Genomic DNA, 22,063 nt, shown 5'->3' on the forward strand with positions numbered 1-22,063 from the left:
ATCCCACCATCCCCAAGAAAGAGGAGTCCCAATACAGAATCCACTCAGACCCAGAGTTGATGCGGCCTCAATTGCCTCATGACTTGGCGGTCGTGGACTCTGCTCTCAAGAGGGCATGGAGTTCGAGGGATACCGCCTCGGCGCCCCCTGGGCGGGAGTCTCGCACTCTGGACTCGTTTGGGAGGAAGGCCTACCAATCTTCCATGCTCGTGACCCGCATCCAATCATACCAGCTCTACACGAGCATCCACATGCGGAACAATGTGAGGCAACTGGCGGACCTGGTCGACAAGCTCCCTCCGGAGCAGTCCAGGCCTTTTCAGGAGGTGGTCAGGCAGCTGAAGGCGTGCAGAAAATTCCTGTCCAGGGGTATTTATGACACCTGTGATGTGGCATCCAGAGCCGCGGCCCAGGGTATAGTGATGCGCAGACTCTCATGGCTGCGTGCCTCTGACCTGGACAACCGGACTCAACAACGGCTGGCGGATGTCCCTTGCCGGGGGGATAACATTTTCGGCGAGAAGGTCGAGCAGTTGGTAGACCAACTACACCAGCGGGAAACCGCTCTCGACAAGCTCTCCCACCGGGCGCCTTCAGCATCCACCTCTGCAGGTGGACGTTTTTCCCGGGCCTGGCAGGCTGCACCCTATGCCTACAGCAAGCGTAGGTACACCCAGCTGGCCCTAAGGCCTCCTCAGGCACAGGGACAGTCCCAGCGCGCTTGTTCCCGTCAACAGCGTGCGCCTAAGCAGCCTCCTGCGCCTCCACAGCAAAAGCAGGGGACGGGCTTTTGACTGGATCCATGGGAACATAGCCGCCATCAAACTATCCGTACCGGACGACCTACCAGTCGGGGGGAGGTTGAAAGTTTTTCACCAAAAGTGGCCTCTTATAACCTCCGACCAGTGGGTTCTCCAAATAGTGCGGTGCGGATACACCCTGAATTTGGTCTCCACTCCGCCAAATTGCCCACCGGGAGCCCAATCCTTCAGTTCCCAGCACAAGCAGGTACTTGCAGAGGATCTCTCCGCCCTTCTCAGCGCCAATGCGGTCGAGCCCGTGCCACCCGGGCAGGAAGGGCAGGGATTCTATTCCAGGTACTTCCTTGTAGAAAAGAAAACAGGGGGGATGCGCCCCATCCAAGACCTGAGAGGCCTGAACAAATATCTGGTCCGAGAAAAGTTCAGGATGCTTTCCTTGGGCACCCTTCTACCCATGATTCAGAAAGACGATTGGCTATGTTCCCTGGTTTTAAAGGACGCTTACACTCACATCCCGATACTGCCAGCTCACAGACAGTATCTCCGATTCCGTCTGGGGACACGGCACTTTCAGTATTGTGTGCTGCCCTTTGGGCTCGCCTCTGCACCACGGGTGTTCACGAAGTGTCTCGTGGTGATTGTGGCATATCTACGCAAGCTGGGGGTGCACGTGTTCCCGTATCTCAACGATTGGCTGGTCAAGAGCACCTCAGAGGCAGGAGCTCTTCGGTCCATGCAGTGCACTAGTCACCTTCTGGAGCTGCTGGGGTTTGTCATAAATTACCCGAAGACCCATCTCCAGCCAGTCCAATCTCTGGAATTCATAGGAGCTCTGCTGAATTCTCAGACGGCTCAGACCTTTCTTCCCGAAGCGAGGGCGCAGAATCTCCTGTCCCTCGCTTCCCAGACCAGAGCGTCTCAGCAGGTCACAGCTCAGCAGATGTTGAGACTCCTGGGCCATATGGCCTCTACTGTTCATGTGACTCCCATGGCTCGCCTTCACATGAGATCTGCTCAATGGACCCTAGCTTCCCAGTGGTGCCAAGCCACCGGGAATCTAGAAGATGTCATCCGCCTGTCCGTCAGTTGCCGCACTTCGCTGCACTGGTGGACGATTCGGACCAATTTGACCCTGGGACGTCCATTCCAAATTCCGCAGCCCACGAAGGTGCTGACGACGGATGCATCTCGCCTGGGGTGGGGAGCTCATGTTGATGGGCTCCACACCCAGGGAGTGTGGTCCCTTCAGGAACAAGATCTTCAGATCAACCTCCTGGAGCTCCGAGCGGTCTGGAACGCACTGAAGGTCTTCAGGGATCGGCTGTCCTACCAAATCATCCAAATTCGGACAGACAATCAGGTTGCAATGTATTACATCAACAAGCAGGGGGGGCACCAGATCTCACCCCCTGTGTCAGGAAGCCGTCAGGATGTGGCGTTGGGCTTGCCAGTTTGGCATGCTTCTCCAAGCCACATACCTGGCAGGCGTAAACAACAGTCTGACCGACAGGCTGAGCAGAGTCATGCAACCGCACAAGTGGTCGCTCTATTCCAGAGTGGTACGCAAGATCTTCCGAGAGTGGGGCACCCCCTCGGTGGACCTTTTCGCCTCTCAGACCAACCACAAGCTGCCTCTGTTCTGTTCCAGACTACTACTACTACTACTACTTGACATTTCTAAAGCGCTACTAGGGTTAGGCGCAAGGCAGACTGGCGTCGACTGCCTTTCTCCTCCATTGGGGGAACGGCCTTCTGTATGCTTATCCTCCCATACCTTTGGTGGGGAAGACCTTGCTGAAGCTCAAGCAAGACCACGGCACCATGATTCTGATAGCGCCTTTTTGGCCCCGTCAGATCTGGTTCCCTCTACTTCTGGAGTTGTCCTCCGAAGAACCGTGGAGATTGGAGTGTTTTCCGACTCTCATTTCGCAGAACGACGGAGCGCTTCTGCACCCCAACCTTCAGTGCCTGGCTCTCACGGCCTGGATGTTGAGGGCGTAGATTTTGCTTCGTTGGGTTTGTCTGAGGGTGTCTCCCGTGTCTTGCTTGCCTCTAGAAAGGATTCCACTAAAAAGAGTTACTTTTTCAAGTGGAGGAGGTTTGTCGTTTGGTGTGAAAGCAAGGCCCTAGAACCTCGTTCTTGTCCTGCACAGAACCTGCTTGAATACCTTCTGCACTTATCAGAGTCTGGTCTCAAGACCAACTCAGTAAGGAATCACCTTAGTGCGATTAGTGCTTACCATCATCGTGTAGAGGGTAAAGCCATCTCTGGAGAGCCTTTAGTCGTTCGATTCATGAGAGGCTTGCTTTTGTCAAGGCCCCCTGTCAAGCCTCCTGCAGTGTCATGGGATCTCAACGTCATCCTCACCCAGCTGATGAAGCCTCCTTTTGAGCCACTGAATTCTTGCCATCTGAAGTACTTGACCTGGAAGGTCATTTTCTTGGTGGCAGTTACTTCAGCTCGTAGAGTCAGTGAGCTTCAAGCCCTGGTAGCTCATGCTCCTTATACCAAATTTCATCATAACAGAGTAGTACTCCACACTCACCCTAAGTTCCTGCCAAAGGTGGTGTCGGAGTTCCATCTTAACCAGTCAATTGTCTTGCCAACATTCTTTCCCAGACCGCATACCCGCCCTGCTGAACGTCAGTTGCACACATTGGACTGCAAGCGAGCGTTGGCCTTCTATCTGGAGCGGACACAGCCCCAAAGACAGTCCGCCCAATTGTTTATTTCTTTCGACCAAAATAGGAAGGGGGGTCGCTGTCGGGAAACGCACCATCTCCAATTGGCTAGCAGATTGCATTTCCTTCACTTACGCCCAGGCTGGGCTGACTCTTGAGGGTCATGTCACGGCTCATAGTGTTAGAGCCATGACAGTGTCAGTGGCCCACTTGAAGTCAGCCACTATTGAAGAGATTTGCAAGGCTGCGACGTGGTCTTCGGTCCACACATTCACATCACATTACTGCCTCCAGCAGGATACCCGATGCGACAGTCGGTTCGGGCAGTCGGTGCTGCAGAATCTGTTTGGGGTTTGAATCCAACTCCACCCTCCAGGACCCGATGTTATTCTGTTCAGGCTGCACTCTCAGTTAGTTGTTCTTCGTAGGTCAATTTCTGTTATGCCCTCGCCGTTGCAAGGTCCAATTGACCTGTGTTCTTGTTTTGAGTGAGCCTGAGAGCTAGGGATACCCCAGTCGTGAGAACAAGCAGCTTGCTTGTCCTCGGAGAAAGCGAATGATACATACCTGTAGCAGGTGTTCTCCGAGGACAGCAGGCTGATTGTTCTCACCTACCATCCCTCCTCCCCTTTGGAGTTGTGTTTTACTCATTCCTTTGCTTGTCATTCAACTGAGCGGGATCGGTCGCGCACAGGCGGGAAGGCGGCCGCGCATGCGCGGTGGGCGTGCCCTGTGTGCGGGACCGCCCGCGAAGTTTTCTTCCGGTTGTTGGGGGCTGCTGTGGACGTCAACCCAGTCGTGAGAACAATCAGCCTGCTGTCCTCGGAGAACACCTGCTACAGGTATGTATCATTCGCTTTGCAGTAGTCGAAATGGCTCAGGACGAGGGAGTGGATTAGGGTCCTGAAGAGGTTGAACAGCAGGAACTGCTTGATACGCTTAAGAGACCTCATGGAAAGGAACATACGCTTTGCAATTGATGATACTTGGAGGTCGAGAGTCAAGTGGGAATCCAGAGTGTCCCCGAGAAGCTTCAAACTTGTTGAGATAGGGATGGAGAAGTCCAGCGCTGCAATCGTGCCCTGGATAGACTGTTTGAACGGGGAAGAGAGAACGAGGCAATGCATTTTTTCCTTATTTAGCTTAAACTTAAATGTGCTAGCCCAGTTGACCATAATGGCAAGACTGTTCTGAATGTCCGCTGAGATTTCGGCTAAGGAAGTTTGGAAAGGAATGTAAATAGTCACATCATCAGCATAGATGAAGGGATTCAGGCCATGGTTGAAAAGGGCTGTTGCCAGTGGGGTCATCATGATGTTAAAGAGGGTAGGCGAAAGGGGGGGAGCCTTGAGGAACTCCACATTGTGACTTCCAGGAAGGAGATATAGTGGATTGGACTTTGACCTGGTAGGATCGGCAAGATAGAAATTCCTGAAACCAATTCAAGACAGTGCCTCCAACACCAAATTCACTTAGCAGCGTAAGGAGGAGATTGTGGTCAACCATGTCGAACGCACTTGACAAATCAAATTGGAGGAGCAAGATGTTTTTCCCAAAAGACAATTCCTTCCGAAAGATGGACAGAAGAGTAACCAGTACTGTCTCGGTACTGTGGTAGGATCGGAATCCAGATTGGGAGGGATGAAGAATTGAAAATTTGTCTAAATAATCAGTGAGCTGGGAGTTAACCATACTGTCCATAGTCTTGACCAGCAATGGGATAGTAGCCACAGGGCGGTAGTTAGAAATAATACTAGGCTCACACCTCGGGTCCTTTGGGATTGGTGTTAGGAGAATGTGACCGTGAGCCGCAGGGAAGCGACCGCGCTGAAGCATGTGGTTTAGGTAGGATGTAAAGTCAGCAACAAAACACTCTGGTGCCGATTGCAGCAGGTAGTTAGGGCAGATATCCAGCTTGCAGTGCGTCCATGAAAACTTGCGAAGGGCCAAGGAGACCTGCGCAGTGGTGACTTGATCAAAGGAGGACCAATAACGGTCAGCAGGGCAAGGGGCTAGTGGGGCCGTAAGGCCAATAAGGAAGGCATCAACACTAGTCATCCACCCCAGTCACTTGTTGGACAGCCTGAAAAATCTCTTTCCAAAAGTCTTGTACCATGACTAAACATTTTGACCAACTTGTTGGGAGTATAATACCAATGGTACAGTATTTTATAGCTATTTTTGACCAGCAAGCTGGCCACGGAGACTTTCAACAGGAGAAGTAATCCTCTTTCCCATCTTTTCAGCTCATAATTGTCCCCTAAGTCCCACTCCCATTTTTGAGTGTAATGCAATAGAAGCATAGTATAAAATAACAAAGCACTATAAAGACAAGAAACACATCCCCTACCACTACTTCCCCCAACCGCCCCTAAGCCCAGCTCACCTCAGCTCATGCTTTACAATGTATATAATTCTTCACCTTCCAGTAATGAAACTGATGTTGGGGTATACCATATTCCTCCTGCAAGTCTGAAAAGAGTAGCAGTTCTCCCTCTTTCCAAATCTGTCCCAATGTGTGGAGGCCCAGGTGTTCCCACTCCCTATATATCTGATCACTGCTCCCCATAGAGAAACCTGGAGCAGTGTGAATGGCCGTCTGACTAAAATATCGACGCTCCGGGAAAAACTTATTCCATATAGTACTCCAAGTTTGAAGAAGGACTCTCACTCCTATAGGGCCTACTTGATTACAGCTAATAATTCCTGCTTTGGGACAATTTATATACACCACTAACCAAGAGCTCAGGGTGGTTTAGAGAAAAAGAAAGATACAAAAGATAAAAAAAACATTGTTTGGAGAAAAAATATATAAAATAGAACAAAACCATACAAATCAGGATTGATTAGAACAACTTATTAAAAAGCCAGGTTTTTAACATCTTCTTACATCTTAGATTGTCATATTCAAGATGTAATTCTAATGGTAAAACATTTCACATACCTGGCACAGTCTCCATAGACAGTTACTTATGAAATTCTATTTTTTTTTACCTGTTGAGGAAGGTGCTGTAGAAATTGGACCTGGTTTTTGTAAAATTATAAAGAAACTTCAGACTGCTCAAAACACAGCAGCCAGACCAGTGGCGTTCCTGCCCCCCCTCCGGCGAAATGACCCCCCAGGTGCAAGCTGCTGGGGGGGGGGGCTGCCGCGGTGTGCGCCTGCTCCTCCAAGTTCGCTAAACTTTGTTCGTTCGCTGCAGCTCCCTCTGCCCCGGAACAGGAAGTAACCTGTTCCGGGGCAGAGGGAGCTGCAGCGAACGAACGAAGTTTAGCGAACTCGGAGGAGCAGGCACCCCCCCAGTGGCGTGCACCCGAGGCGGACCGCCCCCCCCCCCCCTTGGTACGCCACTGAGCCAGACTTATATTTGGAAAAACGCGTTTTGAAAGTGCCAAACCCCTCCAAGAAAAACTGCACTGGCTCCCAATCAAAGAACGTATTGCTTTCAAAATCTGCACCCTGGTTCATAAAATTACCTACGGCGAAGCCCCAGGTTACATGATAGACCTCATAGACCTGCCAACCAGAAACACAACAAGCTCAGCACGAACATACCTAAATCTTCACTACCCAAGCAGCAAAGGACTGAAATACAAATCAACGTATGCATCCAGCTTTTCCTATCTAAGCGCACAGCTATGGAACGCTCTGCCAAAAATAGTAAAAACAATGTTCGATCACCTAAATTTCCGGAAAGAACTAAAAACAAATCTGTTCAATAAGGCATACCCCACTGACCCAACATAAAAGCCTGAGTACCTGCAACACAACAAAACCAAAGATCCTAATGGACACACCCAAATTTCCTTCTTCCTCCCTAACTTCCCCAGTATATCTACCATACATGAACCTTATTCTACCACAATAACACCTTGTATTTGTTCATATCGGAACTGGCGAACGTCATTACGGCACTATGTAAGGCACATTGAGCCTGCAAATGGTGGGAAAATGTGGGATACAAATGTAATAAATAAATAATAATTGATATGAGGAAAAAATCTTGTCTGAAAGTACTAAAGTTAACAAGTAAGAGGGACCAAGGCCATGTACGTAAGAGGGACCAAGGCCATGTACGATTTTTAAATTAGATTCTTGCTGTAACAGGGAGTCAGTGTAAATATCTTAAGTAATGGAGTGACTATCAGATCTGTTCCTTTCTAAAATAATCTTAGCAACTGTATTTTGGACCAGTTGGGTTTTAGTTATAAGCTTTTTTTGGGAGGCCCAAGAAAAGGCTTTTACAATCTAAATGAGATGAAAGTATAGGTTAAACAACTAATTTAAGGTCTTCTAAAGAAAAATAACTTGTGTTTCAAATGATAAAGTTGAATCAATCACAATACCAATGCTAGGGCTCGACTGTAACAGTAATTCTCCACAGACAAGCAGGAGAATTCAGGCACAAAAGTGATGTCATCCAATGGAGCCTTTTATGCCAGAGATTTCCTTCACCTCAGACATCTAAATTAGATCGCTCCGAGGGATATCTCCTAGTACCACAAATAAGTATTCTTACCTTTTACTTGCAATTTTGTAGAAAGCTCATTTCCATAGGTAAAGCATAATTCATCCTATTTCAGTTGCCTTGAAAGTCCTGGGCAGTTTTGAAGTTCCATCATAGTATGCATATCTTGAGTGTAGTGGTATGATTGTCTGGGTTGGACAAATATTCCCCCCTAGGGGCATTATCTTTTTTATTGTAATCATCAGGTTGCTCTTCCAATAATTTTCAAGGCTAGAGATCGCTTATTATTTCAGTGTATTATATATATTCGAATATAAAATTTCGAGTATAAACCAAGATAAGTTTTGCCCTCCAAAAAAGGGAGACAACTTAACTGGAATATAAACCAGGAGGGTTTATATTCAGGTGTACAGTAACTCCCCCCTCCCCCGATGAGAGTGCGTGCCATTTCCGGCGCTACAAAACTATTTTTATTTTTGTAGTGCCAGTGTTTACCCGGCGGTAATCAGGCAGTGCTGCGCGCTGCCCATTTACCGCTGGGTTAGTGCAGGAGCCCTTACTGCCACCTCAGTGGTTGGTGGTAAGTGCTGCCCCCCAAAATGGCCAGTGCAGGCCCCCTCTTGCCGTAGCTTAGTAAAAGGACCCCTTAGTTCCAAAGAGTTAAAAGGCTTCTGAGTGGGCTGTTCTCCACCTGCAGACTGTTATTTTCATGAGGAAGGTATTATATCTTTGTAGTTGAAGGAAAAGACAGCTCTGGCACCTTAATCACTTCCAACAGCTGCTTTTTAAACATTTCATATGAAGTAGATTTTGGAAAATTATTCAAGTGTAAATTTCTTCACTGTATATCATTCTCTAAGTTTTAAATTCTTCTGTGAGAGTTCAAACTTTCTTCTATAAAACCTTCTTGAGTTTCCAGTTTAATAGCCCTTTCATTAGTGCATCAGCAGATGAATCCAGAGACTTGTAGGTTATGTCCATCTACCAGCAGGTGAAGATAGAGAACACTGAGTCATGCTCCTAGCTCATCCAGTATTCTCTATTTCCAGCAGGCAGATGGACGTCTTCCATTAAGCTTCTGATTTGTGGCTGCTGGCTCCTGTTCTATCTTAGGTCAGTGTAGCCTGTGATGGGCGGCTGTGTGATGCTGCCTTTGGGAAGGTTAACTGCTCTTCTCAGGTTCCTCTCTCACTCTCCCTCCTTCTCTTGTTAGACTTGCTGGCTCTCCTTCCCCACGTTTAAAAAAAAAAAAAAAAGAGAGAAGTAAGGTAGAGAGCAACAGAGGGGAAACTCTGTCAAGTTTTTCCTGGGCACAGCACTATTGCTGTCAGGGATATCAACACAGGTCCAGAACAAGAAACTGATTGAGATGGGCAGCAACCAGCACTTCCCTGCTTAAGACACCCTCAGCAGTGGGTGGGTGAGTATTTTTGGTCTTTTTCCAGCACTGAGTTTAAAAAAATAAATAAAATATGCCGGCACAACGCATGGCTACAGAGCGAGTCAAACGCCGCTCCCGCTGTGGGATGCAGAGAGCAGCGTTGGGACAGTGTCAGGGGAGCTGTGTGGAAAGCCCAATGTGGAAAGCTAGTGTCCTGTCGATGATTTCCTGCACAGCTGAGGCACGGGAAGACTCCGTCAGATGCTGAAGGTCTGGTGGCCATTTTGCAATGCATATCTGACACCGCGATTGCAGGCCCGTTCCCTTCTAATTTTTCTCCTGCACAGCTCCCTTCTTTGATGGACCCATTTGGGGCAGCTGAAGGGGTGGGGCTGTTGAGCCGTTCTCTCTCGATTTTATTTTATTGCTCCACAAGGCCTATCTTTCAAAGCAGTCAGGCCTGGGGGTTCGGTGCTGCAGTTTTGGGAGTCCAAGGAGTGTTCTCTCTATTTGCCTTAGCACAGCCTTCAGGGGATCCAGTCCAGAAGCACAGAAAGCGGACCCAGAGTCTCTGGCGCCATTGTCCCCTCGGCCTTCGGAGGGAGGGGTCTTTCAGGCTTCTCTATCCTCACAGGCACAGCTGGAATTGGAAGAGGGAGAACTTATTTGTCCTGTTTGTCTGTCCAAATTAGATTGTAAGCTCTGTTGAGCAGGGACTGTCTCTTCATGTTCAAGTGTACAGAGCTGTGTACATCTAGTAGCGCTATAGAAATGATAAGTAGTAGTAGTAACTTCGGCTGGAGGAAGCCGATGATCCCAATGCAGGCCATGTTTTTCATAAAGAGGAACTCGCCTCTTTTATTACTAAAGCCTTGCAGGCCCTGGATATTAGCTTGCTGGATTCTCCGGCAGCAGCTTCATCCAGTTCTAACATGGCCACCACTAGGGGGCCGCCTAGATCTTTCCCCATACATGAGGCCATGCAGGAAATAATCATGGCGCAATGGGACAACGCCCATCGCTTCATTGAGAGTGGCTAAAGCTATAGCTGAGTTTTATCCTGTGGCCCTGTCAGAGCTAGATAAACTCTGCCTGCCTTCGGTGGATGCACTAATGACAGTAGTGCATCCACAATTCCAAGAATAACATGTATAGAATGTTTGTACATTTGGGAAGCTCACCAGGTGCCCTTGGCCTGGATTGGCCGCTGTTGTGGACAGGATGCTGGGCTCGATGAACCCTAGGTCTTTTCCCAGTGTGGCATTACTTATGTACTTATAAGAAGACTGCCCTTCCCGTCGAGGGAGAGGTAGCATTAAAAGATGTCAGGATCGTAAGCTGGAAGTGTCGCTTAAGCTATCATTTGAGGTGGCAGCTCTTTCTGTACATGCAGGTCTACAGTTTTTACGCAGCTCTGGCCTGTCTCAGCTGGGTTCAGCAGTTTGCAGACTCCTTGCTGACTATTGAGCTTTCCCTATCAGCTTTCTTGCCGGATATAGAGTCTGGATTGGCTTATCTGGTAGATTCATTATGCTTCGGCGAAGCAGATTTCTCTGTCGGTTGCAGCCAGGTGTTTGTTGTGGCTTCGTCACTGGGCTGTGGATTTGGCATGAAGCAGTGTCTGGTGAAGTTGCCTTTTAAAGGCAAGCTTTTGTTTGGAGAGGACCTTGAGAAGTTAGTTAAAGATCTGGGCGATTCAGCGTTTGCCAGAGGATAAGGTGAAGCCTTCTTCACGCTTGAGGCATCAGTCTGGATCTCAGTGGACTCAGTTTTCCAATAGGCAGTCCTTTTGGACTGATAAGAGGGCCCAGCCATCCTCTAACCAAGCCTCCTCCACTGCCTGCCCTTCACAATGATGGGGCGCCGGGCTGCTCCTCGTTACCTATCGGGGGATGGCTGTCCCTGTCCTTGATATTATTTGAGATGGCTACAAATTAGAATTCAAGACTCCTGTTGCAGATTTTTTTTTCTTGGAATCCCCGTATGGCAGCTTAGCCAAATAAGAGGCAATTCATGCCAAGCTGGCCAGTTTGCGCCAGCTGGGAGCAGTGGTTCCGGTAACACTGGAAGAATGCCATTCCGGATGCTACTCCATTTATTTTGTGGTACCCAAGCAGCAAAGGGGGATGCCTATCGACCGGTCCTCAATCGCAAGCGAGTCAACCGGTTCTTAAAGATTTGTCATTTTCACATGGAGACTCTGCAGTTCGTGCTGTCAGTGATGCATCCAGGAGCACCTCGGACTTTCTACAAGGTCATGGTGGTGTTGGCGGCTTTCTGTACAGGTGCATCCGTATTTGGACGACTGGTTCATCAGGGTGTCGTTGCTTCAGGAGAGTTCACGGGTTACTGCTCAAGTCATCTCATTTCTATAATCCTTGGGATGGGTCATCAGTTTTCCCAAGAGTCAAATCATACCCACTCAGGTTCTGGAGTACGCTTCGACATGATTCGAGGCAAAGTGTTTTTGCCGAATCATTATTGTGTCAAGCTGCAATCGCAGATTCAAACTCTGCTTCGCAACCCGTGTCCCAGAGTGTAGGATTACGTTCAGGCACTGGGCTCCTTGGCAGCTTTGGATGTAGTTCCATGGGCAAGGGCGCATATGCATCCGTTGCAGCATTCTCTACTGAGCCGTTGGTCTCCGGTGTCACAGCTTTACCATCTTCATCTCTGGTGGTCTCTGGAGACATGTCGCTGCATGGTATGATGGCTGCAGGGTTCCAGTCTATGTTACGGTCTGCCACTGGCGATGCCATGTTGGATGGTGGTCATTATCTCGGATGCAAGTCTCTCGGGTTAGGGGGCTCGCTGTCTGGGTCAGGTGACTCGGGGTGTTTGGTCCCCAGAGGAGTCGCAGTGGTTGATCAGTTGCCTGGAGCTTCGGGTAGTTCTTTTGACACTTTTGGCCTTTGTTACAGCTGGTGGTGAGCAAGTCAATCCGACTGTTATCCAACAACTTGATGGCAGTGGCTTATACCAACCATCAAGGGGGCACTCAGTGCAGAGTTAGCGCACAAAACAGCCCACATGCAACAACCGTCGTGCACATTGTGGGAATGCTCAATGTCCAGGCAGACTATCTCAGCAAGCATGTTCTAGACCCAGGAGAGTGGGAGCTGGCTCTGTCAGCGTGTCAGTTCATTTTCTCTAAGTGGGGGACACCGGCTATGGGCCTCATGGCATTTCAGTGCCAAAGCCCCATGGTTCTTCAGTATGCGGAGGGAGTTCAGGTCAGTGGGCATCGATAAACTACTACACCCATGGACTCTGAGTCTTCTGCTTTATGTTTCTTCCATGGCCCATGATAGGTAGGGTGCTCCATCGGATCCAGAGCCATCCGAGTCTGGTGATCCTTGTGGCTCCAGATTGGCTGCATTACTCCTGGTATGCAGAATTGATATGATTGTAGGTGGGTGATTCGCTTCCACTGTTGGTTCTCATGGAGGAGCCCTCTCGCTTTGGTCTTACAGCTTGGCTGTTGAGTGAGTGAAGCTAAGGAGGAAGGGTTATTTTCCTCAAGTGATTGCCATGCTCTTGCAGGCAAAAAAGCATTCTACCTTGGTGGCTTATGCCCGGGGGTGGAGAATTTTTGAATCCTGATGTTCAGACGTGGCAGTGTGTCCTTTGCAGGCTTCCCTTCCACAGATTTTGGCTTTTCTGTAGGAAGGTCTTGCACAAGAGCTGGCGTATAATTTGCTCCGGGTGTAAATGGCGGCTTTAGCCTGTTACAGAGGTCGTTTTCTCCATACCGCTTTAGCTTCCCATCTGGATGTTGTTCATTTTCTCAAAGGGGTGAACTGTCTTAAACCGCTGTACCCAGAGTAGAACCTCAATCTGGTACATAAGTACATAAGCATTGGCATGCTGGGACAGACCAAGGGTCCATCGAGCCCAGCACCCTGGTGTTGAGGGCGCTAAAGAAATCACCCTCTGAATTGTTGAAACGATCTACGTTGAAAGATCTGACGTTGAAGACTGTTTTTCTGGTTGCCATTACCTCTGCACGCTGAGTGTCAGAGCTTCAGGTGCTCTCTTGTTGGGGACCCTTTGTCCATTTTTCTCTGGAAGGGTGACGGTTCATACCGTTCCTTCCTTTTTGCCTAAGATGGTTGCACCTTTTCATCTCAATCAGGCGATGTTTTTGCCTGCCTTTCAGAGAAAGGCATACCTGTGGGATTTTTCTTCCTTACTCCTTTTGGATGTGCACTAGGTTCCCCTATGCTATTTGGAGGCTACTAATGATTTTTGCAGAACAGATCACTTATTTGTACTGTCTGCAGGTTCACGGAAAGGGGACACAGTGTCCAAGGCCATGATTGCCTGATGGCTGAAAGAGGCTATTGAGGCGGCTTATTTGGTGGAGAGTAAGCAGGTTCCCCTTCACTTTCTGGAACACTCTACTAGGGCTTTGGCATCCTCTTGGGCGGAGGCTCAGCTCCTGCTGTTGCTCGAGGTTTGCAGAACAGCAACATGGTCATCAGTTCACACTTGTTCAAGGCATTACCGTCTTCATGTGGCGCTTCGTTCGGAGACTGCATTTGGAGCGGAAGTACTTTCTGCGGGGACTTCATGATCCCACCCTACTTAAGGACTGCTGCTGGCACTAAGGAACGATAAATTATGTCTTACCTGATAATTTTCTTTCCTTTAGGCACAGCAGATGAATACAGAGGCCCACCCTAGTTTTCTCTGATTTCTGAGGAGAATAAGAGGCTTTTTCATTTCTTGTTGCGAGAGTTGCTGCTGTTCAAGGGATCTTGTTGTGGGTTGGTTTTGGTTGCTGCTGTTTTTTGCAGATTTTTCATAGTGTTATTGTGGGGAAGGAGAAAGTTCCTGTAAGTGTGCTCTTGACTCTTTGGTTTCCTTCAGCTTTGTTATTTGAATATTTGATGAGCTAGGAGCATGATGTCCCATATAACACATCAGCTCAGTGGATTCATCTGCTTCACCTAAAGGAAAGAAAATTATCAGGTAAGACATAATTTCTCATTTTCATGTTCAGTTAGTTTTGCCGGCAGTTAAGCAATATCTGACCATCTTTGGATAGAATCCCCAATACCCTTTGAGAATTGAGATTTTAAAGCTTAAATCTGAATCGAAAAGGAAGTTTGCATATTCTGAATTTCTGTCTTGAGTCTCCATAGTAAAAACGTGCTGCAAAATGGACGCCAATAAACAGCAAGCAGTATGCAGTTGACTAAACTAGGTCCTGCAGTGCCTGTTAGAGGCTATCTGTTAATGCTGTGGTACAAAGTTCAAGTTTTAAAACTAGGGGGAAAAGAGTATGGAGATTAGATGATAAAGTTTGCTCTTTTATATTTTTATTCTTCCTATCACTAACCAACAATTCCTCCTTTAAACCCCAATCTTTTAAGTTCCCAAAGCACAATGCAAAATAGTGTTCACTTACCAGAGAAATGCCCTCTTCTCTCAGAACTTCTCAGGTAAATGCACAGAGCACAAAACCTTGTCACAAATGGTATTTTTCAACAAAAAAAAAATAATGTTTTGCTTTTTCAAAAATGGTTACATTTGCTACTCGGATTTGGGACATTTAGTGCAAAACCTCCATAGTCTGACTAGACATCATATCGAAAATGCCACTCCACGTAACTTTGTAAGTCTATGTGCTTTGAAAATGAGCACCTATGTCTTTATTTTAGGAATTCTCAAACATTTTGGGCCAAAAGATCTGGCTATTTCCAGATTAGCTAAAGCTACTCAAGAAAGATGTAAAGCTTTTCTTTTGATGAGACAAGAAACTATAAATTTAGGGGCTAAATTTCACTTTCAACAAAGACATCTTTGTGAACGTTTTGTCAATACTCTGGAGCTAGATATATATTTTTTCCCTTCCTGAACAATTAAGAGTCTTCTTGGATTGTAAGAGAATTTGAACTGAATCTTAAGAAATGTTGGGATTAATAGTTAAACTGGAACATCTCACCATTTGCCTTTTTGTCAGACCTGTGAGTTCTTGTACCAAGTAGAGCGCTGCCGAGCCCAGTACTCGAACCAGGTTCTGCTTGGCGGCCGTCCAACCCCGGGTTTCACCTGCGCTGACCGCCATTCCCCAGAGGTTGAGCCCCTAGGTGTGGGCGGCCTGCAGGGCCTACAAGATGGAGCAGGAAGCGGGGTGATGAACGTGACGGCCAGACAGGCAGCAGGCAAGAGAGTGATCCAGGTACAGGCAGAGTCAGTAGGCAGGCAGCAGGCAAGAGAGTGATCCAGGTACAGGCAGAGTCAGTAGGCAGGCAGCAGGTACGAGAGTAATCCAGGTACAGGCAAGGTCAGTAGGCAGGCAGCAGGTACGAGAGTAATCCAGGTATAGGCAAGGTCAGTAGTCAGGCAGCAGGTACGAGAGTAATCCAGGTACAGGCAAGGTCAGTTGGCAGGCAGCAGACACGAGAGTAATCCAGGTACAGGCAAAGTCAGTAGGCAGGCAGCAGACACAAGAGTAATCCAGATACAGGCAGAGTCAGAAACGAAGAACAAAGTAGAGGAGAAGCACACTACTGAACACGTAACACCAAAGTAGAAGCCGAAGCAAGGAGTCTAGGGAGAGCTCAACTGATAAAGTGCTGGCATCTGACATCAGCAGGGAGAAGGGGCACAGCCATAGGACAAGAGCAGGGGAAGGAGGAACTGGAAGACCAATAGGAGAGAAGCAAGGGAAGCCAGGCAGAGGAAGAGCAGAGCCAGGTGCATGGAAGCAAAGCAATCAAGGAGCCTGCAGCCAGAGAAGAACTACACACATGGCTCAGGGCTGTGCCAGTCAAGTGTGCATGTCGACGGGACCCTGCGCAGCCCGAGGACGCCGCTTGCGTTGAGGTAGGGGACATGACAGTTTTCTTTTTTTCTGTCTCTATATTGCGTTCCTATATATAATCCTCCTCCTCCCTTTTTGAGGTCTAATATTGGGGATAATCATTTTCTATTAAGGGTCACATTTATTGTATTATTCCTATTCCTTTGAGTTTCTCTGTACAGTGTTTACTTTGAAAATTTTAATTTAAAAAAAGTAGTTTAGGCTGGACAAACAGACTTGACAAGACTTGACAAGACTTGACAGATTGATTCTTAGTAATGGCGAGCGTTGGGTTGGTGTTCAGGATGTGTGGCGTTATGGGTGAGACGTTTTCGCTCCCGCCTTTTGTAATTATGGCGCTCGCTTTAAAAGATTGTTTTTTATTTTAAAGAAATAAGTATGGGTTTTGTTTAAGAAGCTACCTAACTTTATTTTATTATATAGAATGATTAGTTTTGATTATTTTTCGTGACTATGAGCGGCGGCCATTAGTTCTCTATCGCGAGTTAATCTGTGGGTGGTCCTCTGAATTTTGAAAGTTATTCTGCATCTTTTAGCCCTTGAAACCCTGATTCTGGGGGGCGGTTACTGCACTTACCTTACACGTGGAGCCGGTTAATGTGCTGTCTATAGGTGAATTGGTATTTCTTAGTGACTTTCATTTTTTTCTTGGAGCGAAAATAATTTTGTCCAGAGTTTAGTAATCAGTTGCCGTAGGCTTTGGTTCTCTCTCCTAATGCTGGCCCACGAGTCGTCTTTCGCGTGTTCCCTGTAGTCTTCTGTTTTCTTTGCGTCCGCCATTTTTGTCGCAACCGGCTTTCTTCAAAAATACTCAAGGGAACTTAGAAAAAAAATATTCTTGTACAACACTGTTGCAGGCTTATCGAGGCTAATACGGAGTGTAGACATATTTCTAGTTCTCTCCTCTTCCTCACCCCCCCCCCCCCCCCCTTAAAACAAGTGCTTTCTCATTTGGGTATGTGAGGTTCTGTATTCCTGGTTTGCTAGACAGGTATGGTATTAGAAGCTGTTTTTTTTTTAATACTAATTTTGTCAACGGTTTTTCAACTGATGTTTTAACGTTATACAGTATTTTCAAAACAGACCGCTCCCTATAGGTGCGATCTAGGCCTATTTTATAGGTTATATTGTTAGGACGTATATTACCTAGCAAAAACTGAGCTTTAAATGCTGTATGTAGGAATAGTCTGTATTTTGTTTGAGGTTGCACTTTCGTTTGATTTTGGATTTTGACTTTGGATGTTTTTAAAGGCTTGCTTCTAACATGGCTTTGAGTCCTAGAATGTGGTTTTCGTGAACTTGAACCCTTGGCTTGACCACTAGGTGTCACTGTTGTGATACCACTAGTATGGTAGGGGATAATGGTGTTTTAGAATAGAACCTAAGTCTAACATACATGGCGGTGCATTTATCTAGGAGTTACCACTGTGCTAGTTGGATAGCAAAGTAGCTTTTTCTAGTTTTGAGAAGTCATGTATTGCTAATGGCTTTCGATACTAATGTGGGAGTGACATAGGAACTGGTGGAATGGTGGTAGAGGCACACGTCACTTTAGTCATATTCTTTTGCTCTTTGCAAAACACTGAATAACTCCCCCCATGCCACTGTTGGTGTGTCACCAGGGATCTATGCTGAGCCTTCACTATCATTATTTTTTTTTAAATTTAAACCAGACGTTTATTAATGAATCCAGCAAATATACATTGTACAAAACAGTGTGACGTAACAGTACCAAACAGATTCATCTGCAGCAAGAGTCCTACAGAAGCAGGAACCCCCACACTCAGCCAAATACAACCCAGTTATGTTTTTGTATAAAGAAAATTCAAAGAAACTATTGATGTAGAAAGCTTATAGTAACCATAAACTTACTGAAGCTGTACCTCATGCCTTATGTTTCTTTTATGTATTCCATTACCATTCAACCCAAACCCTTCTGTAACTCCAAATGTTTAACCTCTCCTCATTTTCACTATCCATGATGTATTGTAAGCCACATTGAGCCTGCAAAGAGGTGGGAAAATGTGGGATACAAATGCAATAAATATAAATATAAAATATATAATTTTTGAACATACTGTCAGCAGGTGCTGTGGTTTTCCTCCCTAAGTAGATACTGCTTTAGTACTTCCCATAAATCTGGACTGATTGGGAGGGATGATGTGGAAGGAGATATTAGGCTTTACCTATTTTATTTCCTTGAATACCTTCAGATCAGTCCAGAACCTGCCTGTATACTTCATAGGGAAGAGCTAGATAAGAGGGGTGAGGGGTCACGTGGTCCCAATAGTCTGTTTGGTATCATCATTCTACAGAGTTGTCATTGTTTGTAAAAAAATAATGGCTTTATGTCTATCTGTTGTCTTTTGCCCCTGGTCTGGAGAAGTTGTTTTCTCTCATGGCTCTGTTAATGAAATAATGACTAGGTGAATACTGCCCACTGGTCTCTCTATGTAGAGTGATGTAATTCAGTCAGGAAGTCTCTGTCTCCATCTGCTAGTAAGGGAAAGTATGCCTGCATGTCTGGAGGTCTCAAGGAAAGAAAATTAGCAGGTAAGGTCTAATTTCTCCTTTATCAGAGATTGTTAAAACAGTTTACAGTCATGGACTAATGTGAATCAGTTCAAAGTAGTGGTGAGCTAACTTCTGTCACAGGGACTCTACTGGGATTCACACCCATGGAACCCAGGGACTTAGAGATTTTAAATTGCTAATGATGCATGTTGTTAGAATGCCAAAACAGTTCTTAACTCCATTTTACAGAGAGATCCTTTTCTTTTGCAGGTACAGCCAAGCTGATGCCCTTAAGTATGTCGGAATAGAAAGGGAAACAGATATTATATAATTGCCATTTTATGCGGTAGATTTCCATGCACTTTGCTGTATTTGCTTTAATGCTTTAATCATTGCTGCTAAAATGTCCTTCACTTTGTGAGAGTGTATTTATGTGTATTTGTACATATGTGTGTGTAATAAATGTATTTATATACATGTATTACACATACACACTATGCATGCACCATGGGTGCATTATGTTGTAATGTTCCACCATGAGGAAATTCTGAATGTATTGAAGGAAGAGGTTTGTCTACATGTAAGACGGGGTATTTTATTTCAGAAGGAACACAGTTTGTTATGAGCAGCTATGTAAAATAATTTGAGAATCAAAAGAGAAGAGAAGAGAAAAGCATGTGCTGTTCTATATTTTAGATATTTTTTTAAAATAAAAATTAAACACCTAAGGCACAAAAAGAATAAAAGCAGCAATTCCTTGCACTTTAGTGGACCATAGTCAGCTGCAAGTGTGTAGCACTATTGCATAGTGCTAGAACTTTAGGAGGTAAATAATTGTTTTATCAAGTTAGATCCTGCCAGCAATTAGCCAGGAACACTTATCAGAGGGCTGGGGTATTGGCGGGTATTCTGTTGGGACTTTGCAGCTAATTATACATGGTGTGTGGCACCCAGAACATTTCTTAAATTTTTATTTATTTAAAAAAAGAAACCCACAACCTTTTTTTTTAATTGAACGTTATACTTTATGTACATTTATGTATATCAGAAATATGCATATAATAAACCATCTCATAGAACAAATTTAAAGAAACAAGAAGCGCGTGCAAGTCTACTTTACAGAGACCAGAGACTGATAAAAAAAGAAAACAAAAGAAAATTACAATCTACTACATCAGGCAGTGTAATTAAAATTCTAATGCCCCAATTAACCTGTAAAAGAAAATCAAAATAAGTCATGTAACCTTAAGCTTCTCTTTCTGCAACAGAAAGATTTCCAAGTAAGAAGGATCCAGAAAAAAATAAGAATCATTCCCTGATGTGACCAGACATTTACAAGGAAATTTAAGGGAAAAAAAAGTTGCTCCCAGAGCCAGGACTTGAGACCTTAGCTGCAAGAACGCTTTACGAAGCAACTGAGTAGGTCTGGCCACATCAGGGAAAATAGTAACTTTCTGACTAAAATCCCACAACCTTTTAATTAACTGTGTTTATACTTGAGGAAGACTGTCATGAACTGTATTGAAACAGTGATAGGTCTTATAACTGATGGACAAGTCAAGGATTCTGCAACCAAGAGCAGGTGAAATCTTGTGGGACCATCTAATTTGAAAGGTCAGCAGATGGTGAGAAAAGCCAGCTGACCTTGCTGAAGTTCTTGACTGTTGAAAGCCAAGTTTGAAAATATTGTACTCCTCTTGTTTGGGAAATCCATGTTCTTTGCATCAGCTTTGGGAAGTAAGAATGTTCCCCCAATGCAGCTTATGTGGCTTCAACTAAAATATAGTTTGATAGAGCCCCTTATACGTGTAATACTTCTACTAAATGTTTACATTATGCTACCTCTGTTTAAATTCTTTATTTTCTTGTACTGTTTTCCTGAGTCCTATGTAATATGATTTTCAAAATTAATGCAGCTGTAGATAATGGCCAGATGTGGTACAGAATGAAAAACTGAAGTGTGTTTAGTATTTCTCCTGCTGGTGACGCAGGGAGCCTAGCTTGACTCCTGCCTGCATGGGAATTGGGACTCCTAAGAATGGCATATGCGAAGGTGTAAGATGTGATATGTGAAGCAGCAGACTGCAAGCTATTTGTTTTTCTCAGCAAATACAGTCAATCTTAAATGATTCCATTTAAGTGCTTCTATAAGACTAATGCTCCATGTCTGCAGAAATGGAGGTGACATGTTTGCAAACATGTATAGCTGTCTTATAAAAGGCTCTTTTATCTATATGCCTTGGAGTTCACTTTAAAACACTTCTTCCCAGTTCACTTTTGTAAACATAAGCCTTTGATTTGCATCAGTGAACTTATGTTGCTGAAATCTGCGGAGGGTGCACAGAACCACCTTCAATATTAGTTTTCCTCACAGGGATGGAAAACCACCAGAAGAGAATTTAGTGTTTTTAGAAATGTAAGGTACTTATAATCAGATATTGTACATTCTAAACTTGAATCTTGTTTCCTAGTCATATTGAAGACTAAAGAGGTCAGAAAAAGGCAATAAGTCAGATGGAGGTGTAGGAAGAGACTGGGATGTATGGTCCAGTATACATTCTATGTGTGCCGTTAACTTAGCTTCTCTTTATGCAGGCTAGTATCTGTCTTAATTTAGCCTACACTTTATCACACTTTTTTGCTGCTATGCATTTGATCACCCTTTTCTTTTGTTTTTAAATAATTGTCATTCTTCGAGGACAAGGAGGCTGCTTATTCGCACACGTGGGTCAACGTTTGCGTTGGCCCGGGAATCAGCATTTTGCCATAGCAAAGAACAAAAAAACTTTGCTAGAGTCTTCTGGCGCGCATGCAGCACGTACCTCAGTTACTTTTTTTCCGTGTTGAGGTGCAGCAGGTTCCTCCTGTGCTCCTTGTTTTTGGCCCGGGAAAGAATTCTCAGTGATTTTTCGCATATTTTTTGCTTATTTTCTTCATTTCCTTTAAAAAAAAAAAAAAAGATTAGGATCACAATTTTTTCTAATATCCTCAGTCTTTTTTGTCCAATTTTAAGTTTACTTTCTTTTTCGACGCGGCTGGCTTTCTCCTTATTTAGTGCCCCGTTTTATTAGCACAATCGAATTTTTTGATTTTGCTGGAGCCATTTTTCCTTCCATGTCATCAGTGGCTTCAAACGTTGTACTCGATGCAACCGGACCATCTCAGGTACCGATACCCATTCCTGGTGTATCCAGTGCCTTGGGCCTGATCACAGCCCAGCTGCTTGTGCTCTGTCTCTTCGTATGAAAAAGCGGACCCAACTATCTCGAGAAACCCAACGTGAGAAATTTTTTGGGGCTCGGTCCAGTCCTTCAACGTTGACATCGAGGGAAGCAACAACGTCAGGAGCAGAGGTATTGGCTGCTGAGAGACCAAGTCGCGCTGGGAGCAGTGAGGTGTTGAGTGGGTCTCCACCTGTCTCAAG

General features: G+C 45.6%; 1 protein-coding gene across 1 annotated transcript in view; it reads left to right on the forward strand.

Moving 5' to 3' along the window:
* The window catches only part of EZH1 (enhancer of zeste 1 polycomb repressive complex 2 subunit), a 206,709-nt gene extending 185,564 nt beyond the window's left edge, over positions 1 to 21,145 (forward strand). The window contains 1 exon segment of the mRNA XM_030221225.1: positions 18,910 to 21,145. Within this exon segment, the coding sequence (XP_030077085.1) occupies positions 18,910 to 18,970 (61 nt within the window). The 3' untranslated portion in view covers positions 18,971 to 21,145.
* The last annotated feature ends 918 nt before the right edge of the window (positions 21,146 to 22,063 follow it).

This window comes from Microcaecilia unicolor, chromosome 12, assembly GCF_901765095.1.
Source record: "Microcaecilia unicolor chromosome 12, aMicUni1.1, whole genome shotgun sequence".
NCBI classification, from domain to species: Eukaryota; Metazoa; Chordata; class Amphibia; order Gymnophiona; family Siphonopidae; genus Microcaecilia; species Microcaecilia unicolor.